General features: G+C 49.6%; 2 protein-coding genes across 2 annotated transcripts; one reads left to right on the forward strand and one right to left on the reverse strand.

Annotated features, from left to right (window-relative positions):
* The first annotated feature begins 1768 nt into the window (after window positions 1–1768).
* LOC116498570 (feather keratin Cos1-2-like) lies at window positions 1769–2571 on the forward strand. Its single transcript, XM_032202899.1, has 2 exons — window positions 1769–1867; window positions 2236–2571. Exons 1-2 carry the CDS (start codon window positions 1769–1771, stop codon window positions 2569–2571), a joined length of 435 nt encoding a protein of 144 aa, XP_032058790.1.
* Window positions 2572–6304: 3733 nt separating this feature from the next.
* LOC116498580 (feather keratin Cos2-3-like) lies at window positions 6305–7095 on the reverse strand. Its single transcript, XM_032202915.1, has 2 exons — window positions 7017–7095; window positions 6305–6612 (listed from the first exon to the last, which is right to left on the reverse strand). The coding sequence occupies exons 1-2, from the start codon at window positions 7093–7095 to the stop codon at window positions 6305–6307; spliced, it is 387 nt and encodes a 128-aa protein (XP_032058806.1).
* Window positions 7096–17740: the final 10645 nt, after the last annotated feature.

The raw sequence follows: 17740 nt of genomic DNA on the forward strand, positions 1-17740 counted from the left end.
TAGGCTTGGGGCTCTCCACAGTGAGACCCAGACACTCCAGCCCTGAACCCATGTCAACAGACTACCAGGAGGTAACACTGCACCAGCACCTGGCAGCACTACACAGACATGACACAGGTCCTGGGACCAGATGGACATATGCCCAGGGTCAGGTGAATTATGTGCACACAGATGCACTGGCAAATACTGTGTTGGGTCTGTCTGGGATGGAGTCACCTTGCCCTGCAGCAGCCCACACAGTGCTGTACTCTGCACTCGTAGCTTGAACAGCATTGATACCACTCCAGTGTTGTGTCTATTTCTGCATAGTGCTGGCACAGCATCAGGACTCCTTCCAAGCCCCCAAGAGCCAGCAGGCTAGAGGTGGGCTAGTGAAGGGGAGGGGACATTGCCAGGGCAGCTGACCTAAACCAGTCAAAGGGATATTCCATAACACCTGATGTCAAACTCAGCAATAAAAGGTGGAAAAAGGAAGAAGAGGGGACGGGTGGGCTCTCGTGAAAATGTCTGTTTTACTCAGGTGGGCAGCCGAGCTCCATCACAACCACTCTCTCACTCCCCCTCTCCTCAAAGAGAAAGGGGGAGAAAATACAACACAGACAACTCAAGGTTTGAGATGAGAAAGTTTTAATTAAAGGGAAAGAGAATGGGGAGAGAAAGAAACAAAAGAAACAATAAGTATGTGCGGAAGCATAGAGAGAAGGAAAAAAAAATATTCACTACTTCCCATCAACGAGCAATATTCGGCCACGTCCTGGGAAGCAGGATCTCAAAACGCATAGTGGTTGTTCAGGAGGAGGTGTTCTGTGGGAAGGAACTGAGGATGGGGCTGGGCAGGGTCACCACCACAGGAGAGGGCTGGATGACGATGGTGGAGTTGCACTTGGACTTATTGAACCTCACTTGGTTCGCATGGGCCCACTTCTAAAGCTTCTCTAGATCCCTTTGGTTGACATCCCTTCCTTCTGTTTTATCCACTGCACCACTCAGTTTGGTTAGCCTGAGTAGCAGCGGTAAGGGAATCCGATGGAGTGCCCCTACTGAGCGCTGGTTAGTGTCATGTCAGAAATAAGCTTCCATCATATAAGGAGAAGGTGTATGTTTTTTTAATTTATTTTTTTTTAAACCAAAAATGAAAGGCATCAAGGCATGGGTGTGAAGAAGGAATTCTTTAGGGACAGGATCTGCACTGCGTGTCTTGGAAAAAATCCACGTAGTTCTGTCTGATGCTGCACAAACGCCGGGTCACCTGCACATGAAAGATTTACTCTATGTCTACATTCCTCTTCTTATTCCTTATAAATAAAACAGACAATGTCCTGTTGGGCCTTTCTTTTGTGATCCAGAAAGGGCCCTGAACAACCTCTCCCCCCATACAGACATCCCTGGGTCAGAGCAGGAGGAGGCAAAGCAGGCCAGCAGGTTTTCCCTGAGGACAGTGTTAGGTGGATTAGGGTCACAGTAGGAGTTGGGACACCTGTCGCAAAAAGGGCTCTAAAGAGCCCCTAAGGAGTCACCCAGGCTGACACCATCTGCCTTTACCGGACTCTTCCAGCATGTGAGCTGAGTCTTCTGCCCACAATGACATGTGTTGCCTGGGAATGCTTGGGCCTTCCTACCTGCCACTCAAAAGGCAACATAACTGGGAAACAGCATAAGCAGGAAATGAAAAACATCATCACAGGAAGGAAATACACAGCCCATATCATTAGCTGGGATGTTTTGCATCCAAGAGGAGCTTGTCAGGAAATAATCACTGCTTCAAGGGATGTCTCTGGACATGGGGCAGCTAAGGTCCACTATAAAAGCCAGCCCAGCTCCATGCTCCCTCATCCACTTCTCTGGCCTTCTCCTCCTTGGGAACCAGGTGAGTGTGAAGCCCCTTCTTGTCCTCCTCATTATCCGAGGTCTCATCTCCATGGACTTCTCAGCTACAATCAGCTCTGTTCTATGCCAAATTTTGGGGTTTCTGGTTGTGGAGGAGGGAAGCAGGTTTCTCACAGAGGGATGCTGGGTGTGCATTAAGATTGCTTCTGGACTAGGGCCTAGTCTGTAGCCAGATAGTCTCCGGTGTCTCCTTTTGGGCCCTGGCAGGATGAGGCCAAGAAGCCCTCACACATCCCTGCACAGCCTCCAGCTCTCACTATGGCCTGTGCCTTGGTTTTGTTAGGGTGTGGTGACAGGCTGCTCGTCATGCATCCCCATGTTCTGCTTCCTCCCTGCCCTCTCTCCCAGGTGAACCTCCTGCCCCCAGACATGTCCTGCTACGACCAGTGCCAGCCCTGCCTTCCGTGCCAGCCCTGCGGCCCGACTCCACTGGCCAGCAGCTGCAACGAGCCCTGTGTCAGGCAGTGCCAGAACTCCACCATCGTCATCCAGCCCTCTCCTGTGGTGGTGACCCTGCCCGGCCCCATCCTCAGCTCCTTCCCACAGAACACCGTTGTGGGATCCTCCACCTCTGCTGCCGTTGGCAGCATCCTCAGCTGTGACGGAGTCCCCATCAACTCCGGGTGCTGTGACCTCTCCTGTATTGCCAGTCGCTACTGTGGCAGCAGGTGCCGCCCCTGCTAAAGATGCCAGAAAGTGTCCCAGACCAGGACCCCAGGAACTCACAACATGCTGCTGGACAGAAGAACAGACCTTCACGCTCCTGTTTTAAGAGGGGCTGACCATCTCTGTCTTGTCCTGTAAAGACAGACAGGAAGGGGCCAACCTGGTCTCTCTGTCAACATGGCCAATGTTTACCTTTCCTGTTTTCCACTCACTCACTCTTTTTCTCTCTTTTCCTTGTTGCCTTCTGCTGCCCTCCAAGCTCTCTGTGAAGTCCCCAGAAACCAACCTGGTGTGACATGCAAGCCTCTCTCCACTTGTGGGTCCAGTTAGATGGATACCCTGCGGCAAGTCTGCCATTCAAAATCTGAACAGATTTTGGTGGCTCTTGCTGATCTCCACTCTCAGGGCCTCTTCTTGTAGTCACCTCTTTTCCCTCCTGAGATTCAATAAACTTTTGCAGCATCCCCGAGTGTGTCCCTGTCTGGTCTTTCCACCTGCAAAGAGATGGCCAAGGGAGAAAGCCATTGCTTTGGTGGGAATTTTGGTGTCCTTCCGGTGTCTGCCTACAGACTGGTTCTGTTTCATGTCTTTTTATGACATGAAGCTGATCAATGCAGTTGGTACAGCAGAACGAAGGGATACCATCCCAAGGGACCTGGAGAAGCTTGAGAAGTGGGCCCATGTGAACCTCATGAGGTTCAAGAAGTCCAACTGCAAGGTGCCGCACCTGGTTTGGGGCAATCCCAGGCATGGGCACAGAATGGGTGAAGTCATTGAGAGCAGCCCTGCAGAGATGGACTTTTGCGGGTTCTGGTGGACAAGAAGTGCAACATGAGCCATCAGCACGCACTTGTAACCCAGAATGGCAACTGCATCCTGGGCTGTATCAAGAGGTCAATGGAGGTGATTGTCCCCCTCTGCTATGACCTTGTGAGGTCCCACTTGGAGTGCTGCAGCCAGGTCTGGGGTCCCCAGCACGAGAAGAATGTGGACCTGTTAGAGTAGGTCCTGAGGACAGCCACAAAATGATTGGAGAGTTGGAGCACTTCTCCTACAAAGAAAGTCTGAGAGAGCTGGGGATGTTCAGTCTGCAGAAGAGAAGGCTCCAGAGAGACCTGATTGCAGCTCTTTAATACTTAAAAGGGCCTTATAAAAAGATGGAGAGCAACATCTAGTACATCAGGTAATGATAGGATTTAGGGGGAATGGCTTTAAAGTAAAGGAAGGGAGATTTAGATTAGATGTTAGGAGGAAACATAGAGGTTGTTGAGGCACTAGAACAGCATGCACAGAGAAAGTGTGTATGCCCAGTCCCTGGAGGTGTTCACGACCAGATTGCCCTGGACAACCTGATCTAGTGGGTGTCATCCCTGCCATGTCTTGGTCAGGATGCCTCTTATGCTTTTAGATGCCTTCTGTGTAGCGAGGATAATTTTGTTCTCTAGCTGTGTGGTCTAGCTCCTCTTCCTCTAATAGTGGGCCTAAAATGGGATCTTCTCTTCACACTCAAGGACCAGGATAGATCTGTTGGCATCTACCATCCACTGCCATGGGAGAGAAGGTATGTGCCTGTTTGGTGGGAAGCCTGTGGACTGAGCTCCTGCACCCTTCCTTGGCACAAGTGGCACTCCTGCTTCGATAATCCTGTGCTGCCCCTACATAGTAACTGACGGCTTCTTCTGGGACTTGCTACCTGTCATGCAGCTGGCGTCTGCTGAGAGCTTCTGCACTGCTGTGCTCCTTGATTACAATAGCACCATCAGTTTTCCTGTCTTCCTTGAGCTCCTGTAGGGTGTTCCTTGTTGCCCTCTGGAAGTAGGCTTGTGAGGAGACACAAGACACCGTCTGCTCACTCTCACTTGGCTGCAGTTGTGTTGTGCCTGGGGCCATGCTCCTTCCTCTCTACCCACCCCATTGCGAACATCGCCCTGAACAGTGGTGTTCATCATCTCCAGGGCTGTGATGCCCCTGCTCCATGCACCAACCTAGAGCCTGAAGACCTATAAGGTGAAGGAAGCCATGGGAAAACTGAGAAACAAAGGGTGTTTGTTTCTTTGTTTGTTTTCTCTGACAGATGATGAGGGAGGCAGTGAGGAGACCAAATGGGGGGGAGGGGGCACACCACTTGTGGGGGGCTATGCGGGGCTGTGGCCGTGTTTATGCTAGCGCGATTATCAGATTGGGGATGTTTTCAGTTGGGACGCTAAGAAAAGGGAACACAATCAACAAGCATACAGAGACAGCGACCAGACCAAAGAAACATGAAGGCGATCACGACAGAAACCTCGCAATTCACACCAGTTGTTGGCCTATCAAGAAGCCACAGGTGCCACTGCCAGGAAGATCAGCCTGAGCCTTGCAACTGCAATGGTTGTGAAACATGGACGCCGGCAGGAATGGGTGTGGGATAGACCTATACAAACCCATGTGGGGACGTGCAGGGTAAGGGGAGCTGGGAGGAGCACACAAGGGCAGACGGAGCGGGGTGTCCTGTCCTCTTCTGGAATCTGTCCTTACCTGTGTGCACGTGTACTGCAAGGAGAAAATGCCAGCTCCTGGTAGAAAAATGAGAGCAGATTTGGTGCCAGCTGCCAGAGTCAGACTGGGGGCGAGGCTGCCCCCGGCCTATGCTGTCAGCTGCTGGAGCCAGGAGGTCCCTGTGCAGCTCCTGGAGCAGGGGGAGGAGGTCTCGGCCTCCAGGCAAATGCATCAGGAGCATTTTGGGCCCCCAAAAGCGGCTACTGCCAGTACCAGACTGGGTATATCTTCCCCAAACGGGGCATACACATCCCTGTCTGTGTGTCTCCTGGATATGTGCTCAGCTTCCGTAACCGTGGAGCCTGCAAAGGGGAACGTGGGCAGCTGCACTCCTCAGCCTGGGCGGAGGCCATAAGAGGAGACACAAGACACTGTCTGCTCGCTCTTACTTGGCTACGGTTGTGTTTTGCCCTGGGACATGCTCCCTCCTCTATACACATCCCTTGCCAACATCTCCCTGAACAAAATAACATCCATATTATCCAGTGCTGTGATGATTCCCCTCCTCTTCCCTTCCCTCCCCTCCCCTGCCTTCCTCTCCTGTCCCCTCCTCTCCCTTCGCTTCCCCTCCTCTCTTCCTTCCCTTACCCTCCCTCTATCTCTCTGCAAAAGCCAGGGATGTCTTCTCCATCTCCAAGGGGCAGTGCCCAAGAGACAATCCTCTGCAGTGTGTCACAAATTGCCATTCTTCTGGGAGTGGGGAAGGGGTTCCATAAACACCCATCTTATACCCACCAAGGGCAAAGCCATCCTCCCCGGGCAGCTCAGATGGGCATACACGGAGGGAAGAAAAATCTACACACAAGGCTGGGATGCAGAAATCTTTAATGAGTGTAGAGAGGAAAAGGAGGTCACTCCAAGCAGAAGCCCCTCAGTGTGGGAATCACCAAGGCCAACATAGAGGTAGTGTCCCTTGCTCATGGTGGAGTTCATGCAGGGCATGTGTCTGCTGTTACCACAGTGGGAGGGCTGGCACTAAGGAGCCCCACAGACCAAGGGAGAAGAAGAGCACATGGAAAAGGAAGAGAAGGAGGTAGGTGGAGAGATGGAAGGAGAGGCATGAACCATGTTTTCAGAAAGCACAGGCTGGCCCCTTCCTGCCAGCATTTGCCACAGGAGCTGAGAAAGCAATGGCCTGAAGATTCCTCCTTTGTGTAGCACCATATACGAAGTTCCTGGGAGAAGAACCCCAGGGCCATGGCCACTGGCTTCTTTAGCAGGGCAGGCACCTTCTGCCACAGTAGCGGCTGGAAATGCCAGAGAGGTCACAGCACCCAGAGGTGATGGGGACTCCGTCACAGCTGAGGATGCTGCCAACGGCAGCGGAGGTGGAGGATCCCACAACGGTGTTCTGCGGGAAGGAGCTGAGGATGGGGCCGGGCAGGGTCACCACCACGGGAGAGGGCTCAATGACAACGGTGGAGTTCTGGCACTGCCTGACGCAGGGCTCGTTGCAGCTGCTGGCCAGTGGAGTCGGGCCACAGGGCCGGCATGGCAGGCACTGGTTGTAGCAGGACATGTCTTGGGCTGGAGATGCACCTGGGAAAGATGGTAGAGAGGAAGCAGAGCGCATGGGTAGGTGAGGATCAGCTCAGTTACCCCATCACAAAAGAGCCAAGGCAACTGCTGAAGGTGGATGTGGAGGCTGTGCCAGGAGGCACATGGTCTTCATCACGTTGTCCTGACAAGGCCCTTCAAAGAGCAGCCTGGCTCAGGAACACCCTCACATAGTACATAAACCAAAAGCTTCCTCAGACCCCTTTCCCAACCTCTCCCTATACAGAACTTCTCTATCCAGCCCTCTCCCATGGCAAGGAACTCCAAGGCACTGAACTCCATAGCTCTGAGCCACCATGGGATTTGATGTCTATTGATGCAAGATCCCTTCCACTTTGGAAGAGGAGGAGAGAGGGCTTCAGACTCACCTGGTTCCCAAGGAGGACAAGGCGAGAGAATTGGATGGGAGAGCAGGGAGCTGAGCTGCCTTTTATACTGGTCCTTCATTGCTGCTGGCCCAGAGTCTCCCTTGGCAGAGGTAACAATTTTCTGACAAGCTCATCTTGAATGCAAGCCATCCCAACAAATGATATGGGCTGTGCGTTGGTTTCCTGCACTGCTGCCTTTTCATTTCCAGATTTTAGGTCACGGCCATGCCCCAGCAATAGCTTCTTTAGAGTGCTGGGATGAAACGTCCAAGTATTTCTAGGGCAGGAATGCATCTGTGAGGGCGGAATACTCATCTCAAGTGCGGCATATGTCTTGAGTAGTCAGGTGATGTGTTTCTGGGTGACACTGTTGGGGATGTTTAAAGTGCCATTCTGAGGAAGAAGTTCCACGAAGTCTCAGAAAAATGCCCAAGGTCTCCTATGCATGAAGATGTTGAACATCCTTCCCATTCCTTTCCTCCTCAACTCACTCTGATGGTCTCTTGTTACATCCCCTAGTGTGTGATTTGTTGTACTGGCTTTTGATCGTATCCCCATTTACACTGCTCTCCAGGATTAACATTCTTTCCGCTTTTGACTCTGCCCTTCTCTGTGCAGTCTGTAAATTCATAAGCGATGCCGTAGAATCACAGAATGGCAGAATCATAGAATGTCTTTCATTGGAATGGACCTTAAAGATCATCTAGATCAACCTCCCTTGCCATGTGCATGAATACTTTCCACTGGAATAGACTACTCAGAATGCCATCCAATGTGGCTGAGGTGGTGTTACCCAGCTCTGCATCTGAATACCACCACAGCTGCTCTCTCACTCACCCTCCTCAAAGGGAAAGGGGAGAAAATATGATGAAATGAGCTCAAGGTTTGAGATAAGGACAGAGAAATCACTCAAAAATTGTTGTTATGGACAAAACAGTCTCAGCATTCTGAGATTAAGAAAACATATTGCCTATTACTAACTAGCTAGAGAAGTGAGAAACAAAGAAAACAAACTAAAACCACTTTCTCTTGGGCCAGAGGTGTATATGAACTTGGATAGCCACCAAAGTCATATCGCTTTGGTCAGCAGAAAGCCCTGGGAACGTGATGATTAGGAGGATATAGGGAACACCAAAAGGCTGTTTTTGTAGTATAAGCGCTAACATGAAGTTGCTTAACCTTGGACAGTGAGAAAATACCAAAGTGCTCATAGGCTGTATTCTGTCACTAGGAGGTTTCTATGGTATTGCGCTATCTCAGGACAGATACAGAAGAGCCAATAAAAAATTCTTTTCCTTTGCTTGCAACTTGCATTGGAGTCTGGGTATTCATTGCAACTTCTTCCCCACATCCACCCTCTTCCAGCTCCTCTGAAGAAAACCTTGCCATGTAAATCCACCTGAACAGGCCTTGAATATTTCTAGGGATGGGGCTTCCACAGGTTCTCTGGGGAACCTCTTCCTCTCTGTCATCACCCCCATAGTAAACAATTTCTTCCTAATAACTTATCTAAATCTACTCTTCTTTAGTTTAAAACCATTACCCCTTGACATACTCCAGCCCTCTGATCCTCTTCGTGGCCCTCCTTTGGACCCACTCTAACAGGTCTTTGTCTTTCTTGTGCTGGGAGCCCCAGAGCTGAATGCAGCACTCCAGTTGATGTCTTCCTGGAGCAACGTAGAGGGGGAGAATCACCTCCCACCACCTGCTGCTCACGCCTCTTTCAATGCAGCTTAGATTATGGTTGGCCTTTTGGGCTCTAAGTGCACTTTGCTTGCTCATGTTGAGTTTTTCATCAAACACCTACACCAAGTCCTTCTCTTCAGGGCTCCTCTCAACCTATTCACACAGCTCATACCTATTAACACAGCTTACAACCTATTAACCCAGCTCATAGTTGTGATTGGGATTGCCCTGATCCACACGAAGGACCTTGCACTTGGCCTTGTTGAACCTCATAAGACTTGCATGGGCCCACTTCTCAAGCCTGGCTAGGTCTCCATGAATGGAATCCCTTCCCTCTAATGTGTCAAATGCACCTCTTGGTATCATCAACAAACTTTCTGAGTGCCACTCAGTGGCACACACTACATGTCCCCAGGAAAGATATTAACTAATACCGGTCTCAGTACAGACCCTTGAGGGATACCAAGGGTCCATTAGCGGCATGGTCTGAGCGCGACCATGCAGCTAATTCTTTATCCACCGAGTATGGTATGAGAAGATGAAAAGTCCTTAAATTAGTAGAACAAGAGTACTGCAGAAGTTAAAATGTATGTGTCACTGGATGAGAATTCCCTTTTTAATCTTAGGTTTTCTTGGTGTCACCATCTCCTGGCAAACCAGTACCTGGGTATTGATAACCCTGATGGGCTTAATCACCTTGTCAGTAGGTGCTCCACACACCCTCATGGTGACTCAGCACTGGGGACTTGATAACACCAATGCCCTTTCTCACCACAGCAATGGCTGTCTCCACACACTGGGGCCAGTGAAAGGGAGAGACAAGGAGGCAGGGGTGCACATTAACAGCCCCCTTCCACATTATGGATATTTGCCTTACTGTTGGTTATGCTAACCACACTGCCAGGCATCAGGAGCAGGGGCTGCCACTCACCTGGCTAACTGCAAGCCCCAGGTGTCCTTGCTGGGCAGGCTCAGCTCAGAGTTCCATGCAAGCACTGGTGAGAAGGAGTTGTTCCTCACAGCACCTGCACCTTCCTGTAGAAAGCTGCATGCTGCAGGTGCCAAAGTGGGCTCAGTGCACACAGGTAGACAGCGCTGTCCTGGAGCTTGGCATCTTGCATGTGGAGAAGCACCTGGGAGTTCTCCATGGAGAGCACAGAGGAGATCCTCCCGGAATGCACATGAGGCTTGAACTTGCTCACCTGCAGCAAGAACTGAGGGGACTGGGTCAGGCGTTGCTGGTACCAGAAGATGTTGGGAAGAGAGCTGCTGGAGGAGAAATTGCAGTGCAGAGTTGCATTTTGTCCCACCTCGATGGCAGTTTCTTGGGCAAACTGTAACACAGAGTCCTTCTGTGTGTGTCCTGCATGCAGACTGTAACAAGGAGTCCTTTTGTGAATGACCTACAAAGCCAGAAAAGCATCTCAGCACTGCTAGAAGATGTATCTCTTCTCTCCCTCTATCCTGTGTCTATCATTTCACCAACTTTCTCACTGTCTCCACTCTCCATCTCCCTTTTCATGGGATGTGAAATGCTGAGCTAAGTACACATGCACTCTTCTTTCTGCAGATGCTATTCCCATACCCAAGTCTGTCAGCTTACCTGCTTTCTAGCAGTATCTCACCTGGCTTTGAGTCCATCTGCTCTCTTTCTCCCTCAGCTCTATTAACAGTTTGTTTCTCTTTCTGCAGCACAAGAGATGAGCCATTCCTTCCGTACCTCATGTCATTATTTTTTACTGCAACATTTACTCCATACTTCACACAAGATTATTTTTCCTTGCTGTGTCCTCATGTAGCATCTCTGTTCTTGCATGGACTTCTTTCCATGTTTACCAAGGATTACATCCATCTCCACATACGCTGACAGAATTTTGACCAGAACATCTAGGAGGGCACAAGCTCCTATTTGCCATCCTGATCTGTTCCCTAGCAGCAACCTCTCTTTCACCATACATACATATGAAGAACACATAAGATTGCTAGGCATCTGCAAAGGAAACATGCAGATGCTTATTCATCCCTGTACACTCGTTGCTCCTGACATCTCCCAGACTGATTCCTGTACCCATCTGCAGCCCCTGCTCTCCCTACAGAAAGCACTTCCAGTTCTTCCAGGGAGGCAGGACTCCAATTTCCCTCCTCCAGAAGTGATGGGTTGACATCTTGCCCTTAGCTTGCTCTCCTGAAAGTCAGGTCACAACTGAAGGCCTCCATGCCAACAGGCATGAATGGATAGACAAGGAGCAACTGGTAAACTGTATGAGAAAGAAGAGGCCTACAGAAAATGGAAGCGAGGACAGGTACCCTGGGAGGAACACAGAAGAATCATCAGCAGCCAGGGATCAGGTTAGGAAAACTAAAGCCCTATTAGAATTTAATTTGGCCAAGGACATTAAGGACAACAAGAAAGGCTTCTCTAGGTATATCTGTGATAAAAGGAAGACCAGGAAAATTTCAGGTCCTCTCCAGAAGGAAACAGGGAACCTGGTTACCCAGTATTTGGTGAAGGCTGAAGTATTCAATCATTTTTTTTTGCCTCAGACTTCACCAGCAAAAGCTCTAGGCAGTCCTCGGCTGCATTAGCAGTGTTGCCAGCAGGTCGAGGGAGGTGATCATTCCCCTTTACGCAGCACTGGAGAGGCCACTCTGGGAGTAGCATGTCTGTGTCTTAGCTCTCCAGGACAGCAAAGTCAAAGACATCCTGGAGAGAGGCAATGACGGGCCACAGTGATGACTGAGAGACTGGAGCATCACTCCTCTGAGGAAAGGCCAAGAGACCTGTGACTGCCCAGCCTGGAAAGGAGAACACCTGGGGGAATCTCATTCATGTATAGCAATAACTGAAGGGATGGTACAGAGAAGATAGAGCCAGGCTCCCCTCTGTGTGGACACGTGCCAGGACAAGAAGCACTGTGCACAAAACTAAACCTTTTTTTTTTTTTTTTTTTTTTTTTTTTTTTCTGTCAGGAGAGACAGGCCAGCTATCCAAGGTGGCAGAATTGCTTTTTACATGAGAGAGTGAAGTGACTACAATGTATTGAGTACTGTTCAGGGGCGGATGAGATGCGAGTTGAGAGTCTGTAGATGAGAATTAAGGGACAGGCTGGCATGGCGGATACTGCTGTGGGTGTCTATTACAGGCCACCAGATCAGGATGAGGAAGTTGACAAGACCTTCTACAGGCAGCCGAGAGCAGCCTCACAATTACAGGCCCTGGTTATCATGGGGGATTTCATTTACCCTGACATTTTCTGTAAGGGTAGCCAGCCATCCATAGTCCAGGAGGTTCCCCTAGTGCACTGATGCAAATGGTGGATGTTCCAACTAGGAGAGGAGGGCTACTGGATCTTGTCCTCACTAAAAAGGAGGGGCTGGTTGAAGCGGTGAAGGTTGAGGGCAGCCTTGGTTGCAGTGACCATGAGATGGTGGAGTTCAGGATCTCATGGAATCTAAGGATCTCTTTAGAATTAAACTTTGCAAGAAGGGTCAAGGTGAACAGAAAGGGCTTCTACAAATACATTGCAAATCAAACAAACACCAGAGGCAATGTATATCCACTGATTAATGATATGGGTGCCCTGGTGACAAAAGATAAAGAGAAGTCAGAGTTACTGAATGCCTTCTTTGTCTCTGTCTATAATGCCAGAAGCTGTCCTGAGGAGCCCCATATTCCTGAGGCCCCAGATGAAGTCTGGATAAAGGAGGAGTTTACCTTCGTTGATGAGGACTGGATTAAGGACTGATTAAGTAAGCTGGACCACGGGTCCTGATGGGATTCACCTGCGTGTGCTGAGGAGGTTGGCGGAAGTCATTCCTAGGCCACTCTCCATCATCTTTGGTAAGTTGTGGGTAACGGGAGAGGTGCTTGAGGACTGGAGGAAAGCAAATGTCACTCCGGTGCCCTTGAAAGGGGCAATAAGGAGGACCAGGGTAACTATAGACTGGACAGCCTCACCTCTATCCCTAAAAAGGTGATGGAACAAGTTATCCTTGGTGTTGTCTCTAGGCTTATCAAGGAGAAAAGGGTCATTAGGGGCAGTCAACATAGCTTCACCTCGGGGAAGTCGTGCTTGACCAACCCGATAGGCTTTTATGAAGACATAACCAGATGGATAGGTGATGGTAAATTAGTGTACATGGTCTATCTTGATTTTAGTAATGCCTTTGACATCATCTCCCACAGCATCCTTGCTGCTAAACTGAGGAGGTGTGGCCTGGATGATCAGGTAGTGAGATAAACTGTAAACTGGCTGAAGGGAAGAAGCCAGAGAATTGTGGTCAATAGGACAGAGTCTAGTTGGAAGCCTGTATCTACTGGAGCCCCTCAAGGGTCGTTACTGGGACCGGTGATGAGGGAGTAGAGTGCAGTGTCAGCAAGTTTGCTGATGACACTAAACTGGGAGGAGTGGCTGACGTTCTAAAAGGCTGTGCTGCCATCCAGTGGGACCTAGACAGGCTGGAGAGTTGGGCAGGGAGAAACTTAATGAAATATAACAAGGGCAAGTGATGCCACCCACTAGATCAGGTTGTCCAGGGCAATCTGGTCTTGAACATCTCCAGTGACTGGGCATACACGCCTTCTCTGTCCTATTCTAGTGCCTCAACAACCTTTGTATTGCCTCCTAACATCTAATCTAAATCTCCCTTCTTTTACTTTAAAACCATTCCCCCTTTGACATCCCCCAATTGTCAAAAGACAAGAACAGATGTGTGAACACAAGCAACCAGACACTCAGGTGAGTGCACAAGGTGAGCTCACGAGGACAGGTGCTATACTGGACCTCGTTCTCACAGCAACTGGGGCAGATAGCATGTGAATCTCAAGGGCAGCCTTGGCTGCCCTGACTGTGAAATGGTGAAATTTAGCATCCTGAGCACAGCAAGGAGGGAGGACAGCAAGCTTGCTGCCCTGGACTTTGGGAGAGCAGACTTTGTCCTCCTCAGGGATCTCCTTGGTAGTGTACCATGATACAAAACACTGGAGGGAAGAGAGGCCTAAGAAAGCTCAGGCCTAAGAAAGCTCAGGAGAGATGCATCCCGACAAAAAGGAGTCAGGCAAAATGCCAGCAAGCCTGCATGGATGAACAAGGAGCAACTGGTAAACTCTATGAGAAAAAGGAGGCCTATAGAGGGTGGAATCTAGGACAGATAGTCCGGGAGGAGCACAGAAAAATCATCAGAACATCCAGGGATTGGGTTAGGAAAGCTAAAAGCCCCATTAGAATTTAATTTGGCCAGGGACATCAAGGGCAACAAGAAAGGCTTCTCTAGGTACATCTGTGATAAAAGGAAGACTAGGGAAATTGTGGACCTCTCCGGAAGGAAATGGAAAACCTGGTTACTCAGGATATGGTGAAGTCTGAGTTAGCCAATGACTTTTTTGCTTCAGCCCTCACCAGCAAGAGCTCTAGCCACCTAGCCCAAGTCTCAGAAGGCAAAAGCAGGGTCTAGGAGAATGAAGAACCACTCGTCGTACAGGAAGATCAGGTTCAAGACCAACAAAGGAACGTGAAGGTGCACAAGTCCATGGGATTAGATGAGATGCATCTGTGGGTCTTATGGGAAGTGGTGGGTGATGTTGCCAAACTACTGTGCATCCTAATTGAGAAGACAAAGGGAACTACATGCCAGCCAGCCTCACCTCTGTGACCCGCAAGATCATGGAACAGATCCTCCTGGAAACTATGCTTGCACACACAGAAAATAAGGAGATGATTGGTGAAAACAAACATGGCTTCACTAGGGGCAGATTGTGCCTGACAAATCTGGTGGTTCTTTTACAATGGTGGTGTAGTGGGTTTACGTGGCAAAGTTTTGGTAGCAGGGGGCCATAGGGGTGGTTTCTGTGAGAAAGATCTAGAAGCTGCCCCATGTTTGGGAAGGGCCCCATTGTTTTCCAGAGCTGAGCCAATAAGTGATGTTGTTTTGTGCCTCTGTGAGAGCATATTTAAGACAGGGAAAAAAACGCTGCGCAACACAGCAGCTGGGAAAGTGAAGGGAGTAAGGAATGGCCTTGCAGGCACCAAGGTCAGTGTAGAAGGAGGAGGAGAGGTGCTCCAGGCGCCGGAGCAGAAGTCCCCTGCGGCCTGTGGTGAGGACCATGGTGAAGAAGGATGTCCTCCTGCAGCCCATGGAGTACCACGGTGGAGCAGGGTTCCATGCTGCAGCCCGTGGAGGAGACCACGGTAGAGCAGGTGGCCCTGCACCGACGGAGGCTGCCACCTGTGGAAGACCCCTGCCGGAGCAGATTCCGGGACGGACCTGTAGCCCGTGGAGAGGAGACAAAGCAGGAGCAGGTTACCTGGCAGGAGCTGCTGCCCGTGGGGGAGCCAGGTTGGAGCAGTTTTCTCCTGAGGGATGGACCCCGTGGTACAGAGCCATATCTGGAGCAGTTCTGGAAGAGCTGCTGCCTGTGGGAAGCCCACACCGGATCAGTTCATTAAGGACCGCATCCTGTGGGAGGGAACCCACAGCACAGGGGATGAGAGTGACCAAGAAGGAGCGACAGAGAAGAAGTGCTGTAGACTGATCATAACCCCCATTCCCCCATTCCCCTGCACCGCTCGGGGGGAGGAGGTGGAAGAGGGAGGATGGGGGGGGAAGGTGCTTTTGGTTTCTTTCCTTTGTTTCTCACTTCTCTAGCTTGTTAGTAATGAGCAATAAATCTTACTATCTTCTTATGCTGAGTCTGTTTTGCCCGTTACAATAATTATTGCGTGATTTTCTCATCCTTATCTCAACCTTTGAGCCCTTTTCACATATTTTCTCCCCATTCCTCTTTGAGGAGGGGGAGTGAGAGAGCGGCTGTGGTGGAGCTCAGCTGCCCACTCGAGCGGAACCACGACAGGTGGATAGGGAAAGAGCAATTGACATCATCTGCCTGGACTTGTGCCAAGTATTTGACACCATCCGGCACAACATCCTTCTCTCTGAGCTGGGGAGGCATGGATTTGACAGATGGAATGCTCGGTGGATAAAGAATTAGCTGCATGGTCGCGCTCAGACCATGCCGCTAATGGACCCTTGGTATCCCTCAAGGGTCTGTACTGAGACCGGTATTAGTTAATATCTTTCCTGGGGACATGTAGTGTGTGCCACTGAGTGGCACTCAGAAAGTTTGTTGATGATACCAAGAGGTGCATTTGACACATTAGAGGGAAGGGATTCCATTCATGGAGACCTAGCCAGGCTTGAGAAGTGGGCCCATGCAAGTCTTATGAGGTTCAACAAGGCCAAGTGCAAGGTCCTTCGTGTGGATCAGGGCAATCCCAATCACAACTATGAGCTGGGTTAATAGGTTGTAAGCTGTGTTAATAGGTATGAGCTGTGTGAATAGGTTGAGAGGAGCCCTGAAGAGAAGGACTTGGTGTAGGTGTTTGATGAAAAACTCAACATGAGCAAGCAAAGTGCACTTAGAGCCCAAAAGGCCAACCATAATCTAAGCTGCATTGAAAGAGGCGTGAGCAGCAGGTGGTGGGAGGTGATTCTCCCCCTCTACGTTGCTCCAGGAAGACATCAACTGGAGTGCTGCATTCAGCTCTGGGGCTCCCAGCACAAGAAAGACAAAGACCTGTTAGAGTGGGTCCAAAGGAGGGCCACAAAGAGGATCAGAGGGCTGGAGTATGTCAAGGGGTAATGGTTTTAAACTAAAGAAGAGTAGATTTAGATAAGTTATTAGGAAGAAATTGTTTACTATGGGGGTGATGACAGAGAGGAAGAGGTTCCCCAGAGAACCTGTGGAAGCCCCATCCCTAGAAATATTCAAGGCCTGTTCAGGTGGATTTACATGGCAAGGTTTTCTTCAGAGGAGCTGGAAGAGGGTGGATGTGGGGAAGAAGTTGCAATGAATACCCAGACTCCAATGCAAGTTGCAAGCAAAGGAAAAGAATTTTTTATTGGCTCTTCTGTATCTGTCCTGAGATAGCGCAATACCATAGAAACCTCCTAGTGACAGAATACAGCCTATGAGCACTTTGGTATTTTCTCACTGTCCAAGGTTAAGCAACTTCATGTTAGCGCTTATACTACAAAAACAGCCTTTTGGTGTTCCCTATATCCTCCTAATCATCACGTTCCCAGGGCTTTCTGCTGACCAAAGCGATATGACTTTGGTGGCTATCCAAGTTCATATACACCTCTGGCCCAAGAGAAAGTGGTTTTAGTTTGTTTTCTTTGTTTCTCACTTCTCTAGCTAGTTAGTAATAGGCAATATGTTTTCTTAATCTCAGAATGCTGAGACTGTTTTGTCCATAACAACAATTTTTGAGTGATTTCTCTGTCCTTATCTCAAACCTTGAGCTCATTTCATCATATTTTCTCCCCTTTCCCTTTGAGGAGGGTGAGTGAGAGAGCAGCTGTGGTGGTATTCAGATGCAGAGCTGGGTAACACCACCTCAGCCACATTGGATGGCATTCTGAGTAGTCTATTCCAGTGGAAAGTATTCATGCACATGGCAAGGGAGGTTGATCTAGATGATCTTTAAGGTCCATTCCAATGAAAGACATTCTATGATTCTGCCATTCTGTGATTCTACGGCATCGCTTATGAATTTACAGACTGCACAGAGAAGGGCAGAGTCAAAAGCGGAAAGAATGTTAATCCTGGAGAGCAGTGTAAATGGGGATACGATCAAAAGCCAGTACAACAAATCACACACTAGGGGATGTAACAAGAGACCATCAGAGTGAGTTGAGGAGGAAAGGAATGGGAAGGATGTTCAACATCTTCATGCATAGGAGACCTTGGGCATTTTTCTGAGACTTCGTGGAACTTCTTCCTCAGAATGGCACTTTAAACATCCCCAACAGTGTCACCCAGAAACACATCACCTGACTACTCAAGACATATGCCGCACTTGAGATGAGTATTCCGCCCTCACAGATGCATTCCTGCCCTAGAAATACTTGGACGTTTCATCCCAGCACTCTAAAGAAGCTATTGCTGGGGCATGGCCGTGACCTAAAATCTGGAAATGAAAAGGCAGCAGTGCAGGAAACCAACGCACAGCCCATATCATTTGTTGGGATGGCTTGCA

Source organism: Aythya fuligula, chromosome 24 (genome assembly GCF_009819795.1).
Source record: "Aythya fuligula isolate bAytFul2 chromosome 24, bAytFul2.pri, whole genome shotgun sequence".
In the NCBI taxonomy this organism is placed as follows: domain Eukaryota; kingdom Metazoa; phylum Chordata; class Aves; order Anseriformes; family Anatidae; genus Aythya; species Aythya fuligula.

Bases quoted from the DNA above. Each gene is read 5' to 3' on its own strand.
- LOC116498570 (XM_032202899.1), top strand. From the start codon at position 1,769: ATGTCTCTGGACATGGGGCAGCTAAGGTCCACTATAAAAGCCAGCCCA. The intron at 1,868-2,235 runs GTGAGTGTGAAG...CCTCTCTCCCAG, and splicing joins TTCTCCTCCTTGGGAACCAG to GTGAACCTCCTGCCCCCAGA.
- LOC116498580 (XM_032202915.1), bottom strand. From the start codon at position 7,095: ATGAAGGACCAGTATAAAAGGCAGCTCAGCTCCCTGCTCTCCCATCCA. The intron at 6,613-7,016 runs GTGAGTCTGAAG...CTCCAGCCCAAG, and splicing joins TTGTCCTCCTTGGGAACCAG to ACATGTCCTGCTACAACCAG.